The sequence below is a fragment of the Denticeps clupeoides genome, chromosome 20 (assembly GCF_900700375.1).
Source record: "Denticeps clupeoides chromosome 20, fDenClu1.1, whole genome shotgun sequence".
NCBI lineage: Eukaryota > Metazoa > Chordata > Actinopteri > Clupeiformes > Denticipitidae > Denticeps > Denticeps clupeoides.
This window is the reverse complement of record NC_041726.1, coordinates 15,825,748-15,850,101: the sequence shown is the minus strand read 5'-3', so window position 1 is coordinate 15,850,101 and position 24,354 is coordinate 15,825,748. Positions and strand designations below refer to the sequence as shown.

Below are 24,354 nucleotides of genomic sequence, written 5' to 3'. Positions count from 1 at the left end.
GCACCCATCTGTGACTTTTGAGTGAGCATAAAGCAGCCCTGCCATATTTTGTATTGTGTGTGTGCTATTAATTTGTCAATGTGTGTGTGATTTAGGCCTTTATTTTTCAGGCACTTCAGGCATATGTGTGTGAGAGGTGTATGTGTGTATGTTTATCTGTTCTGCAGACGGCAGCTATCCTACTTGTGTATTCATATCATCTGACAGTATTACCCTGAGAACGCTCACACTGATAAGTGAAATGTCAAAGATAAACGCATTCATGTAATATGCATTCATGTTCGGTACACACACACACACACACACACACACACACACACACACACACACACACACACACCTGCCGGGAATGTAGTCAGTGATAAGCTGGACAAGACCTTTTCTGAATAATTTCTTTTCTGTTGACCCTGTGTTTGTGTGTGTTCCAGGATGGCCATACAGGTGGACAAGTTTGAGTTCGAGAGTGTGTGTGTCCAGCCGGAGCAGAGCCAGCAGCAGTGGGAGACAGAGAGGCAGCAGGCACAAGGCAGCCTGATCAATTCCACCCTCAGCATCCGCTGGGCCATCATATCCTTTACCATAGTGCCAGTTGGGTGTGTTTACTGTGTGAGTGTACAGTAATGGGAACTGATACAGTTCATTTCATTGTTAACTCATGTCAGTTTTTTTATTTTTCTTCAGCTTTTTATTGCCTGTATGACCTGTAGTCTAAAATCCTGTAACATTTGAAATAACATTTAAAACTGACCACTATCTGACTAGGAACATATTAAGCAATTAAAGGAACATTTATTTATGTTATATATAGGAAGTTTTTGAATATCATCCCTAATATCACCATCACAACAGTGCCAAAAAAATATATATCAAAATATAAATTAATAAGAAATTTATAACAAGAAGAAAGTCTCACAGAAGGATGATAGTTTAACAGATATTTAAATTGTTTGGTCAGCTGTAGTCCTCATAGCACAGATTCTGTGATTTCTTGACTTTTTGAACTGGGACCACACTGCAGGTCACATGCTTCCTAATATTGTCCATAAATCTCACCCCAAAAGCAGCATGCTTCTGTGTTTTAATCAGCACCGTCGGATAGCTGATATAAACTGCTATTGATTTTTGGCTGCTGGGCCGAGAGGCATGTGCAGCCTAAACACGATGCTCGCTGGTCCCATCACAGTGGGTGGGGTCGGCCAGGGGTCTCACCTTAATGACCCAACAAAATCCAAGTACACAGCTCGCTCGTAACAGCCTTTGTCCAGCAGTTTTGGTTGTTTTTTGAATTTCTCTTGCTCTTGTCCATTTTTATTAACACTCACACAGTCTGAATCACTCTTGAATCATGTTCCTTTTAAATAGAAGGGTCTTGCCACTTAAACAGCTTCTGATGCATGTCATTTGAGGGACACCGGATGTCCCTGGACTGCTCACTGCTCTCTGTTTGTCTCTGGTCAGTTTAGGATCACAAAACTTCTCCCTATAGGACCACCTGTTAGTTTACAGCACAGTCTATTTTGACCATTTCACATAAACCAAAGTGCACATAATTTATTGGTGTCCATTGGTGGTCCATTTTGCTCCTTACTTTTAAAAGGCTAGATCTGCGGTGGATTACTATCCTCACAGGTTTATATGGCCAAGGAAACCTCCCTACTCTTATATGAAGTGAAAATGCAAAAACCAATGTGCAATGGTTAGGAACCAAAATCAATTAGTATATGAAGCACTCAGATATCTTTGGTTTATTTTAAATTAATATTTAGAAGCAGCTAAACTATTATATTTTTCAACCTGTTGTACGTTTCCTTATTAAAACTGAATTGCACATTTATGTGTCCCATTGTCCTGAAGCTGGTGTGTTATCCCTTGTCATTTGGGTAATTTAATGTAAAATCAAGGTGACGTTATTTCGTTGGGTCTTTTCAAGGGTAGCAAAACAAGCCTGTTTGTCTTTGTGAGTGCATTGGCTGTATTGCTCAGCTTGACTAATGAAATAAGTGATTCTCCTGTACATTCTGCCTGTAATGTTTCATAATTTAGGTTCTATGCAACATTTCAAATGTGGAATTCTGTCAGCCACCTTGGTTAAGGATTGTTTTCCGAACATACTGATCATATGCTTTTCACTCATCTTAATGAGGGCTGTTTTGGATAATTGTAATCTAAAATAATTGAAGCTGTTTATGATCATCGTAACCTTAAAATACTTTTTTTCTATAGTGTGTTTAACTATCTGATTGTCTGTATGTGTCTTTGTCATGGTGGTGTTCAATCTTAACAAAAGTCCACCCGTCTCTGCAACGTGAGGGTGAAGCCAGCGTTGAGGGGGTTCTTAACCAACTGGTGCTGGACCACCTACAGCTGGCTCCTCTACAGTGGGGTAAGTCATTGGCGTCGGGCCGCGCCATCCCCTCTCTAGCTCCCACAGACTTTCCATTTGATCCACTCAAACAGACCTGGGTGAAGACCATGCCAGCCTCTTTTGGTGGTTTGTGAAACGAGGGTTCAGACTCAAGGCTATGTTGCTCAGGGCTTCTGATCATTTTTTTTCTGACTCACCACTACACTATCCATTTATGGACTCCTCTCTCTGCCCCACTGCCAGGCCTTGATTGGTATTTACATTAATTAGAAGCCTTTTTGGGAGTGGCTGCACAGTGGCTCTAAAGGATCTTTTGGTTGAGCAAGGCTAGTAGGTGGTGCCACAATCAGTGTAGAGCACCTGATGGGTGGAGGTGTTTCATTTCCTGTTTCTCATTGGTTTAATTTTTATTCCTTTTATTCCGGCTTGTGGGTATTTGTGTACAGTTTTTTTTAAATATATACGTAGTATGCACTGCTCTCCTCCAGTTACTGGCATCAGAATGCAGAAAGAAGTGTTTTCTATTTATTTTATTATCAATCAACCTGAGTTTGGGACCGGGCACCAAGAAATGCACTGTCACCTGATTTATTTTGTAATAAATAAAATAATAAGCTAATCAAGTCATTGTGCTTATGTAAGAGGTTTTGGTGCAGAAAGGATCTTCATTTTAACCTGACTGCAGTGTGCTGAGTATGCGCATTGCTTGTCATTTTATAATCACACTACCAACTCCTCACAAGCTATTAGAATGGCTCTCTTCAGATGTGCCCAGGCTATCTGAATTCCGCTTGGTCGCTGTCTTCATTTTTTCCTTATCCGGGGTGCTTGAGGACCACCTGCTGCCTGGGGAGATGGACTTTAGCAGACAGGAGGGTAACACAGACGCTCCACCCTGGATCATCGCTCACGCTGGGCTCTCAGCGTGTGCGGGACGTGAGCGGACTGCATTTACGTTTGGTCTCACTGTCTTTTACTTGCATGTTTGATTGTATGGTTGCCAGCTTTCCAATGCCAGGAAAAAAGCCTTCGAACCTTTATTCCTCAGACAGGAAGAAGCCATATTTTCTGGTCATATTGGCTAGTGTGTTTTTTATTATTCAGTAGTTTACAGAAGTCCTCAATTCAACAGATCATGTTTGTGATGTCTGCTTTACACACCTTTTATACACTGTAAAATCGAATAAGTTGGCTATACTTCCGAAAACAGTATGCAAACATGTTGCCTCAAAAAAGCTCAATTCAAGAAGTCTAATTACACTGTAACTACACAATACAGATAAAAGAACTTAAGGCAGTCCAAAAGCAGGAGGTCGCTAAAAGAAATAGTTTTCTGCTAGACTGTGGCTTCACCATCGGAACAACCCCCTGTTATCCGTCATTTTAAATTGTGTTCTATCACCCCGGAGAATTCTGGGAAGCTCCATCCCCCACACGCTACAACCCTCTGATTTGCATTCTTGTGTGAAGTGGAGAAAAGCCCCCCCTCTTGCAAACTTACTTAAAAAGTGTTAACAGATTTAAAAAAATCCACCTCACTATGTCCACTTAGTATAGCCTACAATATTTTGTTTTACATTGTACAAGGGGCTATTACGAGTATAGAAATTGTTGGGAAAATATAGCCATAATATAGTCTGACAATTACTTGTCTTTAACTGTCAAATATATTCTCATTTCAAACCAAACAGCCAATTAAACATGAATGAAAGGTACCCTCAGGATATAGTAGGTCATCTTTTTAAAAACTGAACAGTAGTCAAGATCAATTCAACTGATAGTCCCACATCTTTTTAGGCTTATTGTCTTTCTGTGGTTCTCCATCTGGAAGAATGAATGAAATGAATGAGGAATCAAATTAATAAAAGATTTAATGAGTGCTGAAGGAAAATTTTATGTTTAAATATGTTATCAGATTTAATTTAATTATATTTTAGTAATGTTATTAAAACAACACAATTAGCATAGTTTGCATAGTTGGATGGTTTTTTTGTTCATAACGACTTTGTAACAAATGGCTTGTAAAGCAACAATTTGTTAGTTAGCATCATTTTGTACATAAGGGTCTACTCATGCTAATGGACATAGTCTTCAGAATTGCTGCTGAAGCGTCCAACCAACACAGAGAATACTGGCAGTTTTTACATTTCACATTTTCTGTTTCCCCATTGGCTTTTAATAGGTTTCCCAGCATGCTTTTAGCCAGCAACCATTACAATTTGATCCCTTATTAGCCTCAGGTGAGTGTTCATAGTCAAGCACTGTGTTGGCAGGTTTTTGGCTGAGATCTAGCCAAGCGAAGTCCAAGGGCAATGTTGATTTCAGTTTCACCAATTTGCTTGTTGCAGTTTGTAGAATATTGTTTGTTATGATAGGTGGAATTGAAGGTGAATGCTGATCTCGGATAAATAGTTGCAGCTTTGGAGAAGGTTTGCCCCAATTGTCTAGCAATCACAGGTTGGTCAGACTCACTTACGCTTGTGCTCTATTTATTTTTTTGCTATCACAGCATCAATGTAATGTGTAAAAAATCCACCCGCAACAGGTGCCATTTTTACCTGTTAATAAATGTTATTAATTTCACCTTTTAATATGTACTTTTATCTATTAATGGGTAGAGCCCCCATTTTAGATACCATAGCAACCAGAGGAATTGTGATTATTCAATGTGCAGCCCGTTCAGCTCAGATCTGTGGCTATGTTGTGGCTGAGTCAGAATCTTTGCTCAGCTGATTTATGATCGTTAGAGGAGTGTATGAATGCTTGTGTGTGTGTGTGCGAATTTATTTATTTTTATTGCCTGATCTCCTTTAATTGTTTGGTTGCATTAAAATAATGTCATGTTTCAATAAAATAAAATTCAGATTTGTAAATGGGTCTCATAAGGTCTGCGCAACAAGGTGGTCTCACAGTAAAGATAAATCCAGCCATTGGATATAACATATTACTGATGGGTACATCATTAGTTGTAGTAGTACTGGCCAAATATGCGTGATTTTGTGTTTTGGTGTTCAAATGTGCAAACATAAAGTAAGACACTTTTCACACACCAATGCAAAGAGCATTACATATTTAATATACATATATTTAAAAGACACATTGGGAATGGCTGACAGGCACATGATGAAGGTGCTTTTCATCCCTTCTTAAATGTCAGTTAATTTGAATTCTCAGAGAATCTGCAGTTACAGAATTACTGTACTTTAATTAAAAAAAAATCCCCATGGTTACATAAGGAGTAGGGATGATTTTACTTTTCTGCTTTTCTGCAAGTGCCCTGTTGCAATCATAATATATGTTGGCTTGTACATATTTAATCATACATCATATTTGTCATAAAGTTATTTATTCAATAGTTAAGCCGCTTAACTATATTTTGTGAATGGAGGGTGGGGTTATAATGTAGGGAGAGGAGCGCGAATATTGGCAGCCATCAGGCATGAAACTTCCTAATTCTGAATGATTAATGTTAATACTTGGATGCCTTGGTCCTTAAACTAGCGAACAATCCACATACTTAGAGTATAACATTCGTGTCAGTTTGAGAATAGTACCCAATTTTGATACTTTAATTAAGATTCCAAATGTAACTTTAGAAATTAAATAATGTTATTGTCCATGCAGGTATAAAAGGAAGAATGTATCCTGGTGGGTACGTTCCCATTATAAGCATATGAAGCCAGGAGTTCCCAGTTATAAATTATGCAGAGGCAGACAAAATCCTTTGCAGATGAGGTCAAACCGTTGTCTGGAGTTACACCTCCTGTAAGGGGAGGGGCATTTGTCGTGACACTTATCTTCCAAATATGTACTCCTGACCCAGCTCCTGATGAGCTGGAATGAAATAAAAACAAGAGAGCAGAATGAAATTTAGATGAGAGAGAAGCTGATGCTCCAAAGAAATCTGAGAGCATAGAAATGGTAGGTGTGACAAAAAGAAGGCCTGTCTAGTTGGTGCTGGAATGTCAGGATGCAGTGAAACAGCCTCTCCTCCTCCTGGAAGTCTTCATCAGATACACACACACACACACACACGTCTATGGAAATGTCATCTCCAACACCAGCAGCACTACCTGGAGTTCTCTGCAGTTCTGCGGTTCCTTTTCTTTTTTCTCTTCTTCTGCTCTTTTCCCTTCACATTGTTTCCCAGAAGGTTAGTGGCCGGGTGGGCTAATTAACTCTGACAAATGACTGTGACGTTGCGCCCTGAACCTTGTCGCCTATTTTCTTTTAAAAAATAAATTAGGCAAAGGAGGATAGAAAAGGAAGCATGTTGTAGCAGGAATCAAAGTGCAGGAATCAAAGGGAGAACAAAGGCTCCAGGTTTGAGTAACGGCAGATTAAGTAATTGCCAACTAGTTTGTTTGGCCTCCAAAACATCCTGCCACAAAAAGATATACACAGTGACACAGGTAATGGCACGAAACTGGAGCTTTTAAAAAGGCTGTTTTACCTTCACAGTCTATCACTGCCATCTGTTTGGGCTCCAGGTACAGGTACAAGATTTATCTTGCTATTGATCTGGTTGCAGTCAACAACTGGTCACATATTCAGTTTGCCTGAGATTGGTCACCATTGACAACCTTAACATGGCGCTTAAAGCGGTCTAGTCTAAAGTAGTCTTTATGTGTACAATAAAGGGACAAAGGGATATGGTAATCTATACTCATGGGTAGTTTTGTGGTGTTTTTTCAGACATATCAAGTGGTTCCACAACGTACTGTTATCCTTGATGCTCCCTGAGTCGGTTAATGGTTTTTCCCCCATCTTACCTCGTTATGAAACTATGAATTATTATCCATACAGCTATGAATAATTTCTAAGTATGTTGTAGTTTCTACATCTTTAGGTATATTGCCAGGCTGGCAGGATGAATATTATTTTAATTAACTGCTGTTTTAGGAACGCAAGAGCCAGTCACCATCAGTCTTGGAAAAATACTGTTGGTGGAAAAGGAAAAGGATGAGAAAAGAGACATTTGTAAGACAAGACCCTCTGTTTTCACCCGAACAAAGCCCAGCCCACTGGATAAAAGCTCCGTAATGCAATTCCGCAGGGTTCATGCTGGCGCTATCATCCATACAGCGTGACAATAAATGGCTTTCATTCACCTTTTTTTCTGCAAATGGATTGGGTTCAGTGGCTAAGCCTTGACTGCAAAGTAATGGAAGAGGAACAGGGTGCCTTCATTAGAATAGGGGGCAGCAGTGCTGAACTGCCATAGATCCCTGTTAAATACTCAAACAACCAATGCATGATATTAGAATCCCTCATGATGCTGAACACAGCGATACCTGTTGATATTTGCCATTTTATTTATTTAAGATTATCACTGGTTTCACATTTATTAACATAGTAAATTCACAATTCAATGCTATTCATGTTTAAGAATGTCACTTTCACCTTTTAAATGCTTTTTAACAGTATAGGCTGTAAACAAATTCACAGAATTCACAGTATTCTCTAATCAGATATGCAAATGAAGAAGTAATTAATCCAGCAGAAACCAAAATGAATAATTATATACCCATTAGAAATGTATACATTCCAAAATAGTCTTGATTTCGTCAAGAAAGGTTTTTACGTATTATCTTCATAAACAAACATTTATGACGGGACTAAAATGAAACAAGACACAAAGTAAATGCTGGTCATGTGACGATTATTAATTATTATCATTTTTGTTGACTTATAAAAATGAGACTAACTGTGTCATTGACTAGATTAAAATATTAATGCATAACTCTAAAACAAGACTAAAATGCTCAGAAGGAAACTAGAGTAAAATGAGTATGGATGTGAGTAAGGCTAATGAAAACTAAAAGGACGTGCTTGCAGCAAAGACTAGACTAAAACTAAAATGAAGACATTTTGTCTTCTGTGCAATGCATGCAATGCAGTGAGAAAAGGCATGAGCAAAACAAACATGAAAGTGTACCTTATTCCTTTGATATCATTTGATAATCCGTTTATGGAAAACCAGTGAAGACAACCATGTTAGCATTTAAAAGGCACAGATTGGAGCTAGTGTCAGTCAAGCCTGTGTGTGAAAACTGCCTAAATGGCAACTAGGTGTTCAATATAATGGGGCTTTTAGGATAATGCATTCATCTGAAAAGCAGTGTCTGTGCACATCATTCATTCGTGTGAAGGTGCTTGCTTGCCAGTGTGCAGTTTGCCCTTCAGAGAGAGAGAGAGAGAGGGGAAAGGGTGGGGGTAACAGTGACTTCATACTCTAAACCAACACTCACCCAGTGGGAATAGGACTTTGTCAAATGCAAATTCACCCATGAATGGAAAGACAAATGTTTGGGCATGTAGTGGGACTACAAGGGAGAGACTGAGGCACATGAGCGAGTCAAGGTGTTTAAGTGCATAAAAAGGGTTAGGCTATAGAATATATTATATAATTCTCTATGTTTTTTATATATATATATATATATATTAAAACAACATTCAGTAATCGGTTGAGGACTCACAATTCGATTTGATTACGATTATGATTATCAGTGTCATGCGTCTTGTACATTTCCTGTATTGCTTCATATGATGTTTTCAAGTACAAGAGTTAAGGTCTTTTTTTGCTACAATGAGCAGAAAAATGGTGACCATTCAGACCACGTTCACCTAAAACCTGGTTCAGACCTTCCTTGCATAAGGTGAGCGCAGACTGAATCCAGACATTTTTTCTTCTCATCGTAGAAAACCTAAAGCCACTGTCAGAAGGAACGCGGCATGAGTTGAGGGGCTCAGCACGAAAAATATGTGCGGTTGTGTAAACTCCCGGGTTAATCATGTTGTAGATCTCTGAACACTCTGAGACATATTAGATCAGCTTTTCTTGCATTTCCACTTTGGGTGTGTTTCGAAGGGGCAGACCGAACACTGAACTGCTTTGATTCTATTGGTTGCACTTTTACTATTACTTCACCGCGTGCAGCAAAGTTAATCAAATTTCAAGTTTGACCGTGGTGCACATACACCTAGCTTTAAAACAAGAAAATGGTGCTTTTTCACTATGGCTACAGGTTTTCCTTTGTTTATGTGTATTTAGTTTTTGTAGATGTGTTTGTGTGATCATGATGGGATAACTCTACCCCTTACCCCTCTGGAGATCCCTCTCCCAGCATGCCCCTCTGCTACTTTACCTTCTGCCTTCAAAAGTATCCATCACCCTGCGTGCTCCACCTCACCAGAACGCACTGCTATCAGGCTGTGCTGTTAACACCAGATATTTACTCCAACGGCTGTCTCCAGTCTTCATAGATGTCAGTGTGTGCTCGCCCTCACCATTCTGGACCAAACCAGAGCATGCTGTGTTTTTCATGGACATATGACATATGTTAAAATCATCCCACCAGAAGTTTTGCAGGCTTTTGGGAAGATCTGAAATACCTGATTTCATTGCAGCTTTTTTCCATGAAATAATTAATTTAACGTAACTTGTTCCAGTGAGAATAAAAGCATTCATTTCCGTGATTTGTAATATATACCTGTCCAATTTGAATGCGCAAATATCAATTCAGTTGAAATCCCATTTTTAATACAACATGTCTAAGTGGGGTAGAGGTTGGAAGGTTGAAAGGTTTTTGAAAGGTTGCTGGTTCACAACTGAGGTGTCACTGAGCAAAATACACTGCTCCCCACACACTGCTCCTGTCATGGCAGCCCACTGCTCACCAAGGGTGATGGTTAAAAGCAGAGGACCCATTTTGTTTTGTGCACAGTTGTATGGCTTTATACACCACAACTGACTTTCAGCTTTAAATTGCGCGTATTTACTCTCATGTCTGGTGAACGGTTATATGAAATACAATAGTTTGTATATGCGACTCCCACTTTTTCAGTAAGTTGTAGGGTTGGGGTTTTGGTACCAGTTTTGAGGTCGGTGGAGACTGCAGAGGACGACTTTGGATAGACCGATGGATACAGCAGTCGCGTCGAACTGTCTGGATGAGAACTTGGTGTCAGGAGGAGTCTCAGTAGCAGTGGGAGGAGGCGTAAATCAGAGGCGGTGCTAGGCTGCTGTCAGGCACCGCCCATCACTGTGAGTGATTGCGACTGGGGAGGGGCGCTGGGAAACCAACAGGACTGATTTATCCATCTGTTTTTACAGCCTGCTCGACCTGAAGTGGTTTGTCATGGAGAGAAAGAGAGAGTTTGACAGCTATGTCTGGGGGCTGAGACTCATCTCCCTGATGTTTGATGTGAAGATGAGGAAGAGGGCAAAATATGTCTGATGGGCGATGAAGATGTGCCGATGACAGGGCTGAAGCAGTTACCTGCTTACAAATCAGCTTGCAGTGAATGAAAGTTCTGTGGAGAAGAACACATTTTGAAGAAAGATAAGAATAGTTTTTTCATACACCCCTCTCGTTCTCGATTTTTTTTTTTTTTTGTATAAGTCATTAAAAGTAATTTGTTACAGCAAGAACATTATTCTGAGGGGTTTGTTAGTCACATTAATCTGTAAAATTGACAAAGGCAAACTGTTATAAAGTTGCCATCCATTATTTGGATGGGCCTAAACAGGGGACATACATTTTGAGGAAATCAGACTGTTAAAATTAAATCACTGCAATTTAATATAAATATTAAAATATAATAATTAGAAATATATATTATCTCCTTATCTGAGCATCTTTCCTCTGTCATTGTTCTAAATATGTGTTATAGCAAATTTTAGTCTTAACAATATTTCATGGTATGTGGTCATGGTTGTTGTTTTTTTTTTTTTTTTTTGGGGGGTGGGGGGGTTGTTTACCTCATCCTTTAATTAAGACATTTACACTAGATCATTGAGTGAGTCAGTTCCCTAATGAATCACACTCTGGCCTGATTCAGCATTCAGTAAGTCTGGAAACAGTGATGAACTATGCCACTCACTCTCTCTTGCCTTACTTTTTTAAATAGGCAGTTTCTATAGTAGCATAGAACATCTCAGACTGATTCTCCACAGCTAGCTGTGCAAAGCTTTCAGCGGAGGCGGGAGGTCAGGAGCGCTTGCTCGGGGAACGATCGTTCATCACGGCCGTGGAACAATGAAGGTTGTCACCGGATCCATTTGGAAAAGCACAGGAAATAAATCAGCCATGTCTACAAGCCCTACAGAGATGGAGGAGCCTGGTGATGATGCGTTGGTAGAGGAGGGAGATAGACTAGAATGGGAGATGGGTTCTGATGAAAAAAAAAGTCCTGGATAGAGTTGGCTCAGAATGGGCTCTCCAGCATTCTGGGATGGTGTAAGAGAAAGGTGGGCTGGAATAGGTCGTTTTTGGAGCAGGAGGTGGAAGGCAAGTAAACAAAATCTAGCAGAGGAATCAGACAGTGTTTTAACAAAGAAAACAATGGAACCTCTGAGGCCCTGTCAACAAATTTCTGTCCGATCTGGCATCCTCATTTTGGGGGACCCAGAACGGTTATTTCTGAAACGGGTTCCAGAGTGAATCTCTTTTTTCCATTTATCCATGTGGACGGCAAAGCAGCTTTTTTTTGTGTGAAAACTTTGACGTATTGGCCAACGTCCACCCTGACCTCAAACGCGACAAACGCGGCAACCTTGCGGTTCACGCAACAAACCCACATTTATTTAGGGCGATTTCATATTCTCGATCAGAGATCCTGAAGTGTGGGGATGGCCTCTGATTGGTCCATATATTCCTTATAGTCATATAGTCAAACAGTGAGGTGAGTAGCCTGGACCCGTCAGATAGGCAAAGTTGACGCGTTCTGCCCATCGATTCTGCCCGACAGCCTGCACTGTTGCCGAACTTTTGCTACCTGACTACGTCTGTCCTCCAACCTTCCTCAAGACTATAGTACTATAGACCAGAAGTTCATGTGTGCTGACCAACCCCAACCAAGCCCGACTAAAATGATAGAAATAGAGTACGAACCCGACCCAACCTGGCCAAGATACAGCTCTAGTCTATATAGCATACAGGATTATAGTTTTGATTATCCTTTTGGGTGTGTTCCTTTTTGTACATTTAATGATTACTAATATAATTTTGGTTTCCTCGGTGCAGATACAATTCCGTGATCGCGGAACCACGTGTCTAGAGCCCTAAGCAGGGAGATCACATGCTGTAGATCACTCAAATCAGCAGCTTTTATTGAAAATGTATCAACGGTCACGCATTTCATCCACATGTTACTCAATATTAAAGTTAACACAGTCCGTTACCTTCCCGTGTCCGTTATATGTGTCCGTTACACAGTCCATGGACTTGTGTGTACATGCTTTAAATAAATGTTGAACACAGCAATTAAGGCTCAGAATACCAAGGCAAATAGTTTTGTTGCTCATCTGAGCTGAGCTGAGAGATGGAAATGCTTATTTCATCATGCCCAGATGACTGCAGTTCGCTTGTAAATCTGGTTTATCTCGACTTCAGACCATTCACAATGCAGCACTCAGACTTTTAACATATAAGCACACGTACATCACACACAATTTGTTCTCTTTTCTCTGGCCCCCGACTGCTTTTAGGATTCTGTTCAACTTCCTGGTGCTCGCGTACAGAGGCCTGCGTGGTCGGGGCTCCACAGTACATCACAGACCTCCTGCAGCATGGTTTTCACTGGCCAAGTGCTGACATACCCCCAGCTGGGCTGTCTCTCTGTTCCATGGATTCATCTTCAGTCTGGTGTTTATGGAACTGGCGTCCACTGGTGTTGAGCTGTGGAATCGTTTGAGTTGAAAAAGTTGAAGCTCAATACACTTTTGTTCAGTAGCTTTGACGTTTCATGTCAGTGTTTCGAAACATATTGTTCTGACAGGAGGTGATTATAAACGTACTTCCTATTTAAATCTCAGTGGTTTTGATTAGGCCTCCTCATAAACCCTAATTTTCTTGTTTTCTGCCATTCCTTGCTGCTTTTGAACCCCTGGTTCCATCTTTGGCCTGATGTCCTCATATTAACTTTGATGTAAGGCAGAATTCACTTTTTAATCCTTGACTATGACACTTCTCAGTAATATTAATCCTGTTGGTAATCCAGATATGTACGTTGCTTTGGATAACAACATATGTAATGTATCATGACTAAAAAGAACATTTATATTACAATAACCGTTCTGGGGTACGGGGCTATTTGCCTGAACTGTTTGCACAATCTATATGTCTGTGTTGTTTTGGACAGCAAAGACTTTTTCCTTCATGCCCAGGTCCGATTTTTCAATCTCTTTCTAATTTTTAGACAGGTCCAAAAGGTACCTGAGATGAGGTGATGTCTTTGAAAACTTATTTGAGTTGACTTCTTTTTATACGTTTGGCCATCAGAATGATGTAGCTTCCATTGGCCTCCAGGTGTCTTTTTTTTTTTTTTTTTTTTAATTGATGAACCTTTTCAAAGAAATTGCTGGAAGATAATATAGAATTGATCATTAGCAATTTGCCTCCAAGGCTTTGAGTTCTTGGATCTATAAAAGACTCAGTACTGATTAGGCACTAATCAGCAGTAATTGTTCTTTTTTCATTTGTATTCTTCATTATTTTTAGGAGAGATTTTTCATCTCAATTCCATGTCATGTTAAATTTTGACCATGCTGTGAGTAATTACCTTCTTCCTCTGCTGCTTTAATCACCGAATCACAGATATGGAGATAACTGCATTTGAGCTATCTAGACAAATTCCTCATATGAGAGCAAATATAAAGTCATTGATATTCATTGAATTCTGAATTTTTCTTTCATAAAAAGGTCCAAATATTTTCTGTACTTTTAATCATGCTCTTTGTAGTTTGAGGAGTGAGGAGACAACATAGTTGACCTTTAACCCCTAACACTGATGAATGACTGTTGACAAAATGCCAGAGCGGCAGATGACGTGAATCATTGGAGGCAGGGCATATGTAAAAGGGTGCCTGGGACACAGAGACCTCACTCTCTGAGTTTGACAGAATCAGGAAGTGACACAGCTTCCCATTTGTCCTCTCCTGGGGTGGCCTGGAATGTTGGAAGCTCTATCTGACACAAAAACACCAACCACCAATCCCGCATGCCCCATCAATCCCCACAATTGGCGGTGGCAGAAGCCTTGGAATACTAATTAAGCCAGTGCCTTCTTTCAGGGTTAAGTGCAGTTTGGCCACCTTGCACAAAAAAGAGCTATAAATGGCACCAAAGAGCAGCCAATGCTAATGGAGTGTAGTTATCTTGACAAAATTACCCAGCAGGACAAAAATGCCTGCGTAGCGTTTCTCTGACAAATTAATAAATATGGCCTCATTATGAGGTTTTGATTTTTTTTTTCCTGAAAGACCAGCAAAATACACTGTACTATAATTCACATTTAATGACTGAGATTAGGTTTATAGGTGTCTTTTATCTACCTTTTATTATACCACATTTATCGATATGATTCATGATGCATACTTAACATACTTAACAAATCTGAATTAAATAAAAAAGTTTCCTTTATTAGAATGTTCAAAATTGCTTCAGTTGTAGTCTCCATAGCCATCGCAGAGTAGATGTCCTAGCATTTGGCCTAGTGGGTAAGGAAACGAACCCATAATCAGAATATTGCTGGTTCAAATCCCGAACCGCAAAGGTGCCACTGAGGAAAACACCATCCCCACACACTGCTCCCCTGGCACCTTTCATGGCTGCCCTATCATGCTCAACAAGGGTGATAGGTTAAAGGCAGAGGACACATTTTTATGGGGCAGTGGTGGGTAAGGAAGCGGACCCATAATCAGAAGGTTGCCTGTTCAAATCCCGAGCTGCCACTGAGCAAAGCACTGTCCCCACACACTGCTCCCCGGGAACCTGTCATGGCTGCCCACTGCCCACTCAGAGTGATGGTTAAAAAAAGAAGACACGTTTCGCTGTGTCACTGTTTGCTGTGCTGTGTTCATTCAAATCAGCAATATCTAAAGGTATATATGGACAGCCCTAATACATACACATATTGTGATACTACTGTACCATGCAGACTGCACATTGTAGGACTGCACAAGTCCTACAATATTGCATATTATTATGTATTAAAGTAAAACTGAGATAGCATTTGGCCTTTAAAACGGCAATATTATATCTTCTAATGTTTTGAAACTTGCATTCAGTCATGACCATCAGAGCCGTTGCAAAGCATGACTCTACTTTCACCAAAAAACAGCTGCTGATAAAACCCACAATCCAAATTCTAGTCCAAAACATCAGGTAGGCTGAAAATAAGTTCCTGGGGACTGGCTAAGGCCCCACAAATAGATTTAGTGTGTCACCAGATGACAGCACTGGTGTCAGCTTTATTTCTGGAGTGGGAAACATGCTTATACTCACACTTTTTCCACCTCTGCAGCACTCACTCATGAACACTCACTGGCAGGTTATCCATTTGTTGCATTACATAAATCAGTTTTAATAACAGTGTTGCATTGTCTTTTTAATTTAAAATTGTGCCTTAATACTTTTGATCACGACAAATTAATATAAAAATCCATGAAATTTCAAAATGATGGCCATACTTGTCCTTGGCACTGTGATTATGTAAATCCTGATTACATCAAGCCGTATGCTTAGTTCTGAAATAGTCATCTTGTCAGAATTTTAGATTCTTGATCTTGCCAATCATAATTCTTTGATAATAATGCAGATAACCTCTTTGCATGTTTTGGCTGAAGAATCTCACAGTAATATACTGTGGAAGAAGATGGCACATAGTCTTGAATTTTACACAGAAGGAGTTTATATTGAATTTCACTCTGAAACACTGGAGTTCTTATAGCACTCAGGCCAGTGGTCACCACAATTTGATGGAATACTAACAGAAGAAAGGAGCCGAAAGATGTATACTCCAGCAAAATATCGTACTCGAAACGCCTGGATAGGGTGGCAGTCCACTGCAGGGTTCATATTGAAGTAGTTGGATTTAATTGTGTACCCTTCACAACCAATGCAGTATACTAGATTGTGGAGGTCTTTTGCAGAGAAGACGTCTGGGACAAGAAGAAGAGAGGGGGGTGGGGTGAGAAAGAATACAATGAAAATTTGTTAGTCCTGATTGCACCGTACTCAAGCCTTGATGGAAGATCTGTCAGGCTGAGGAAATGCCCTGATTGTCACTCTTATTATTTAAAGTGTGACTGGTCTGAGAATGGCAATTACGTTTTGGCCATATTCACTCCAGGAGACTCCTGCTGCCATTACAGGAAGGCCTCTCTTGATTCCTGGCATTTCATGTGACTTCTCTACAACACATCATATGGCTTGCTGTGTCAGCCATACTTTTCAATTAAAAAATGCCGGTTACACTTGTGCTCTTGTCACAGCAATATGTGATCAAGTTTTTTTTGAAGACACCATTGCGCAATATATTGATTCATATATCTTGCTATTGTGAATGCATCAAATTACTCATTTGAAGTTGGCATTGAGGGTATAATATTTTCTTGCATAAATGGCACTAATTACAAAAGCCACTCAAAAACCACTTGACATTGTGCTGTTTGCAGAAGATTATTAGAATGAGGGTGATGCTCATAAAAAGAGGATGATGCTCATAAAAATGAGGGTGATGCTCATAAAAAAGCTTCCCAGTCAGGGATATTGCAGCTAAATCACTAATTTATCAGCTCATCAAAAACTTAGTGTTGTGAAGAAGGCTTCAGGGTGCCCAAGAAAGTCCATCATCTCCTAAAGATGATTCAGCTGCGGGACTGGGGTGCAGCTCTGCACAAGCTTGCTCAGGAATGGCATCAGGCAGGGCATCTGCATTCAGAGTGAGGATGGCCTGGTGTCAAGAAGGATCAAGGACAGACTGATATTCTGCAAAAAGTATAGGTATTGGACTGCTGAGGACTGGGGTAAAGTCAATTTCTCTGATGAAGCCCCTTAGCGATTGTTTTGGGCATCTGGAAAAATGATTGTCTGGAGAGGAAAAGCTGAGCGCCACCATCTGTCTCATGTGAACAGTAAAGCATCCTGAGACCATTCATGTGTGGGGCTGCTTCTCATCCAAGGGAACGCAGCCATGAATAAAGAACAGTACCAAAACATCCTCCAACTTCTCCCAACCGTCCAAGAACAGTTTGGTAAAGAACAATGCCAATGGTGAACAATGGTGATAAATACAGAGTAACCGAGCAATCATTTTTGTATTTTACACACATTTCAGTTTCCTATAATTCCACATGCATTGAAAGTCTTTTTTAAAGGTAAGATTTTGACATCATTGCCACTAGTCAGCTTGCAAGCTGTGGCCTGAGTGAGGTTTGACAGGAGGGGACCTGACCCTTGTGGGTTTTAGTAGCGCATGGTTGACTGTGTGCAGCATATAGTGACTCACCACTGCTGAATCAGTCGCTGCAAGGACCTGCTGGGCTGTGAAGCACCCAGTTACTCAGTTCATCGTTAGACATTGTGTTTGTGTGTGTGTGTGTGTGTGCGTGTGTGTGTACGTGTGAGAAGGCATGCATGTGTTATGTGTCTATTGATATGTACTCATGTATACGGGCAGAACTTGTTTGTGGCTGAATATTCTTATAATTTGTAGAAAAGAACATTTTTGTTCACACACATAAATGTCTTTTGTTTCCAAACTCCGCTGGAATTAGTTTTAAGTTCATAATTCTTATATATAAAAAAAAAAAGAGATACAAATATCCCACGTACTACCATTGTGTCCATGAAGAAGACACTTAACCCTAAGTTGGGGGGGCTGTAACTACTGACGGTAAGTCGCTCTGTATAAGGGCATCTGGTAAATGCTGTAAATGTAATTATCTCAGTTAAATGCATGGGTTAAATGCAGAACTGCACACAGTTGTGTCACTTTCAATTGCTTAATATTTTGTTCATATTTTATGATAGCGTAATGCAAAAAAACATGGAATTCAAAAGGGTTCACATACTTTTTCTAGCAACTGTATTTTTGTTAATCCTTAGTACTCCTTTGATGTTACGTTAGCAAACAGGTCCCATACGTACCATAGAGTGCTGCCCTTAGCACCAGTTAAAAAAAAAATCTTACATTCTAAATATTCTAAATCTTACATATTAATTTCCCTATTGCCTAGCTCTATATAAAAGAGTCGGCTGTTCTTCCCCTTACTCACTTGACGTTTACCGCGGTATTGTTCCTCTGTCCATCGTTTCACACCGTGCACTGTCTGCAGCATTGTCTGAAAGCTTTGGACGCTTTTTTTGTCCTGTTATTGGCCCGCTGACTGCATTCCCTATTACCTAACATGGCTGCAGCCTTTTGTTTGCCTGGCCTCGCATTTCAGCTCAGGCCACCTTTGTCATCATCTGTAGTCACTCTGTAGGCTGTGGTGCACTGTGTGTCCTTACTGATATGACATTTCATACATTACATTATGCTTTAATCCAAAGCACCATACAGAGGGGGGCTAATAATGTTTATATTAATATTAATGTGTATGGGAGACAAATGCTGTTGGGACAGTGGTGGTCTACCAGATTCAGAAGCAGAAGGTCACAGGTTCGTGCCAGTGAAGAACCCTTGAGCAATGTACCATGCCGAGACCTTCTCCCCAGGCACAGTTCAACAAAATGGTCGTTAATTTCTTTAACAAACAGTTTGAAGTGTATGCAGGATGTTTTAGTTTTATTTTCCTAGATTGAATTCACCAGTTCACAATCTGTAATCAGAATGTGAAAAAGGTGGTTTATACATAATTTAACAATAAACTATAGAATTCTGAATTTAAATAATAAAAACTATCAGGTAAATTACCTTTTTATCGGGAGTCAACAATGGAATGGTATGTGTGTGCATGTTTCATGTCTGTGTGTGGACCCACGTGCCCCATTTTTTTTTATTAAGAGTCGTTGTTTGAGTTGAGCGAATGTGTCTTTTTTGCCATGACACACATACCTGACAGAACATGTTGTAGTCAATATGAAACCATTATTCGAAATGAAATTTGCAGTACGCATACAGTCTGTGGCACGCAGAACCTCAGGTTATCTTTAAAGTTTTGTTAAAGTCTGGACTAAATACAACCTCCTGTGCTGGTAGGAATTCTATAGATTAACAGCTTGCTTGTATTAATATTAATATAATGGAATAATATTAATAAAAGCAAGCAATTAATTTATAGAATTTCTTCAGCTTGTGGTGTAGTTTTATAATTACACAGTTGAGGAAGGTTTTTGCACATTTTTTGCAAAGCATATCTATGTGCTTGTTGGAGCGCTATGGAACTGAAATGACAGATTTGTGTATTGGGCCGACTCCCTCCACATGAGGTTTACATGAAGCTCCCTCTTCCCATCATTTTGTGTATTGCATGAAGACTAAATTAGGAATGTGCCTACCTCTTGCACCTTGTGCTAAAGGAGAGGTGAAAGTTTTTATTTATCTTGTCTACACTCAGTACCATAGGCAGCTCCACTTTTTTATTCAACATTCAGATGTATTTATTTCACCTAACATAGAATTGGAATTGGTGTCTAGACCTGCTGAGAAGTCCTAGGGATGTTAAGGTGTTAAGATACACCCTCAGGAAGGAAGTCTATGTGATGCCGAAATGCATCATGTGCTTGGTCAATGAGCCAAGCTGTAACATTTGAAGCAGAAAGCAGCAAAATGAGTCAAATCTGGCCCTGGGGTGGTTCTCATAGGAAGTGAGTTTGGGGTGTGAAGGAGGTCAGCTTTTTTAGAAGATTGTCTGATGTCATTGTGTGTATTCAGAAGGTGTCACATATGGTGTATTCATAAAGTGTTGCTGTGTGCTTGGCCTTGTATTGGCTGGACCCCAGTGGCACTTAAGAAACATAACAAAGACTGTGTCCCAGAGAGGCACTCGACAGTGGAAGAACCAATTATAAAGAAGCATTTGGAGTATAAAGCAGATTTTTTTTCTGTGTCATTGACAAAGTATGAAGTTGAAGATGTATGTGTTTTTGGTGTTCACATAAAGAAGATCTTCACATGGACCAGAGTGAGTGTATTGAGCATCCTGAGTCTGGTTGCACAGGCTGGTTTTGCAGATGGAGAAGACTGCTGAAAAGATTATGGTCTCATCTTCAGCACATGCTGCATGTGCAAAGTGACCAGCATTTTGCAGGACCCGACTCCCATTCTGCCATCTGGCAGCATAGTGGCGGCTGCCAAGAAGGGAAAGAGTTTCTTTCTCCAGGCCATTGGACTCACAAAGTACACGACCCCACTTCTGATATGACTTTTTCTAATCACAAAAGCACACATATGCACTTTAACTGCATCACAACTTGTTGTTGGTGAAGATATTTTAATAATATTTGTATTCTATATATATATATATATATATATATATATATATACACACACACACACACACACACACACACACACACACACACACACTTTCTTTAATTTGTTAATAAATGTTTGTAGAATTGTAGTTTAATTTATTTTATATCTTTGCTGTTTGTTAGGAGAAAAGCCTTGATTCATAGAACATGAAGGTGTTTGAGGTAAAATTAAAAAGATCTTTAAAAAAACTGCACAATTTTCTTTTCATTGCAGGCGAAATATTTTTCTGCTGCAAGTTGGCGTTAGTCTTTGTTAACTTTCTTTGTGGTTTTTGTCCACTCCTGTGTAGTCTAATTTTTTTTGGTGATCCCAAAGTGGCCAGTCATCCCTGGCGGACTCATTTCTTTAAGTGGAGCTGCTGTTTACAGCAGGATAGACAGTCATGGCAAACGCCAAGCCCTGTGTGTGTGGGTGTGGGCAGCGGCCGGCCTGAATTGATCTGAACCTCTTCCCCAGGGCCTGGTGACAAAGTAAATAACGGTGTTCAAGCTCACAAAGGTTAAACGATGAGTCACACACACAAGAGGAATACAAAAAAAACCCCAGCCAATAGGTTGCAGTCCCACCCCTTTCAATCTCCTGAATATGTAATGGGGCAAAACGGTATTTGGCATCCACTGATTGGCACGTTGTCCAACTTAAAAAGAAAAGAGAGGTCTGTAATTTTCATCATATGTACACTTCAACTGTGAAAGACAGAATAAAAAATAGGGAATAACAGTGTATGATATTTAACACTAGAATTTATTTGTATATGGTGCAGAAATTAAGTATTTAGCACCTATGGGACCACTGTAATAAAGGTCACTATTAGTAACTACGTTGTCATGGATTCAAATCCTGTAGCGCTTGAAAGGTCCCCCTGAAAGAATCCCGAAAGAAAATTGCTACATTGCTTATGCTACAACTGCACAGAGGGAAAGACATACAATGTACATACGATATATATGCACTGAGAGACAGACGTACATTTATGGGTATAAATAAAAATAAGGCAAAAACCTCCTTCCATCAGTGAGAGCATTGTAGATGAAACGTGTCTGGATCTTACAGCATGACAATTATATTAAACACACCACCAGGGCAACGAAGGAGTGGCTGCATAAAAAGCATTACAAGGTTCTGGAGTGGCCTAGCCAGTCTCCAGACATTAATTCAATAGAGAATCTGTGCACAGCGACAGTCCCAAAACTTCACAGCTCTAGAGAAGATTTGCATGGAAGAATGGGCCAAAATAACAGCTACAGTGTCTGCAAACCTGAAGTGATTGTCATTGTGAAACACTGCAGCACAGCACACGGTGACCCAACGAAAAGTGTCCTCTGCTTTTAACCATCACCCTGAGTGAGCAATGGGCAGCCATGACAGGCGGCCGGGGAGTAGTGTGTGGGTGTGCTCGGTGGCACCTCAGTGGCACCTTGGGGCTCGAACCGACAACCTTCTGATTACGAGGCCGCTTCCTGACCTGCTAGGCCACCACCGCCCCAACCTGGTGAAAACCTAAAAGAAACGTTTCCAAGTTAAAATTTTGTATTTAAATAGTATTGAAGTGAAGTTTTGTTATTTACTGGATTTTTTAGATTGTGTCTCTCTCAGTTGAAGTGCACCTATGATGAAAATTACAGACCTCTCTCAAGTTTTTTTGCACCACTGTACCTGGCTACACACACACACACACACACACACACACACACACACACATATCTAAAACTCTGCAGACAGGCACCCACATGCATTCCCATTTGCTGTGCCCAGTGTAGTTCATTGAATTTGTAGGAGTTTTATTAACTGTAATCTCTTTTAAAGGACAGCTATTGACACTTAAGCAGATTAACAATGTGTTTGAATCGTGCTTGGCCTTGGTTGAGCGAATGTATTATATATTTTTACAGGGTGGAGATAAACAGAGCGGGTATAACAGAGTTAAACAATTTAACATGGAGTTTGATTTGTAAGAAGGATAGCATCTCAAATGTATGTGTTCTGAGATTTAGGATTGTATATAAATGCATTCACGTGTTGTGCTTGTTCAGATGAGCACTTTTTTATTTCAGAAGGGAATATATCTGGTTCCCCGTTAATCTCTCCAGTGCTCTGTGCTCATGTCTTAGTGCTCACCCATCCTCCACACATTTACATTGAAATTGAGGTGAAATCGAACTGCAGGTGGCTTACGGCATCTCAAAGGGAACTATGTAATAAATGTTTGAGAGCCTGTGTGGGTTTTGGTGTGTGTGTGTGTGTGTGTGTGTGTGTGTGTGAGAGAGAGAGAGAAAGAGAGAGAGAGAGAGGGGGCGCAATTCTAACATTGAGGGAAAGCGCTTTTGAGAGACATAGCATAGGGAGCGTTCACTAGTTTAACGCCAGTTATGCACTGCTTGCTAGATATCTGTATATTACAAAGTAGGAACTAATTACCCATCTTGGTGGTTTTGTCCGAGTCACCCAGAAAAGAAACATATGTTTAAAAAGAAAGGCGTAAGAAGCGTTGACAGGTCCATTATAAATGTACAATTTTAAAATGGGAGGAGTCAAATGAATATGCCCATAGATTCAGGTCAGTTTCCACTGTAACTTCAGTCAACTTTACTATGATATTGAGATGGTTGAAATTCAGAATGTCTGTATGCATGACATCACTGCAAATTCTAAAAAAACACATGTATTTGATCAGCATTAGCATTGTGAAGAGTGTCTCAGAGTGTGAATCGTTCAGTTTGTACTTTATTTTGAAGGCACTAATTCCAAGTCAAGCCTCAAATTAAACTACATGCCAGCACTAAACAGTAGACACATGGCACACAAAGATGGGTTTATGAGCATGTGTTCTGCCATGCTGGCAAGATTGACAGTAGTTTTATTGTTGTGGCTGAGAGAAGATGTAAAACGCGTGTGTGTGTGTGTGTGTGTGTGTGAGAGAGAGAGAGAGAGAGAGAGAGAGAGAGAGAGTGTGTAAAAGTGTATGTACATCAGGTGGAGACAATCACACACACTGACCTGCAGTTGATGGAGGCATAACGGGTGACATCACACATCTTTTACCTGGACTCCACTTACACAGTGATCTCCACTTACACAGGTCACTGTGTGTGTGTTATCTTGATCCCCCAGGAGTTGTTCTGAAAAAAGACCAAAAGATGCATCACCCAGTCCAGCTGGCGACTCCTCTGAGGTCAGTGAGGCCACAACTGATCATCTGATCTGGGATCAGTGGAGGTCTGTAGGGACAGCACAACAGGATGCACGGTGTCCTTTACCCACCGTGCCAACTGGGTCCACCAACACAGGGCTCAGAGAGTGGCAGTGCCCACTCAGAGTGAGTCAGCTGGCATGGGGTATTGTGCGTGTGCGTGTTGAGGGAGACTTGCACAGAGGGAGGGACAACTTTGCATATATACATTATCTTTATTACCCTTCAAAAAGATCTAAATACATATGCAAGTTTGGAAAGTGGAGAAACTAAAATTGAATAGAGTTCAATACACACACATAAACACCTCCCTTCTATAGCACAAACAAAACCACACATGTTTTAGCTTGCTTGTGGTCCATATGATACGGGCAATTCATATGTTACTGTAGTGAGCAATTTCTAAACTTAGTAGAAGAAAGTGAATTTTTAAAACACTTTATATAGGTTTTCCCAACATTGTAGCTAGAGGTGTGAACCTTCACTGGTCTGACTATTTTATTATTTGCGATTATAAATGCATCGATTATCG

The 24,354-nt window shown here is 40.2% G+C and overlaps 1 protein-coding gene across 9 annotated transcripts in view; it reads left to right on the top strand.

The window, feature by feature from the left end:
- trappc9 (trafficking protein particle complex subunit 9) overlaps window positions 1-24,354 on the top strand; it is a 154,153-nt gene that overhangs the window by 103,019 nt on the left and 26,780 nt on the right. For 5 of the 9 annotated variants that reach the window (XM_028963921.1, XM_028963920.1, XM_028963919.1 and 2 more), the window contains 3 exons: window positions 429-567; window positions 2,293-2,383; window positions 3,131-3,301. In XM_028963921.1, coding sequence (XP_028819754.1) covers window positions 429-567; window positions 2,293-2,383; window positions 3,131-3,301 — 401 coding nt within the window. Of the gene's footprint in view, window positions 1-428; window positions 568-2,292; window positions 2,384-3,130; window positions 3,302-4,740; window positions 4,823-24,354 lie in introns of all 9 variants that reach the window. The other 4 variants (XM_028963924.1, XM_028963922.1, XM_028963923.1 and 1 more) reach the window with 2 other exon arrangements.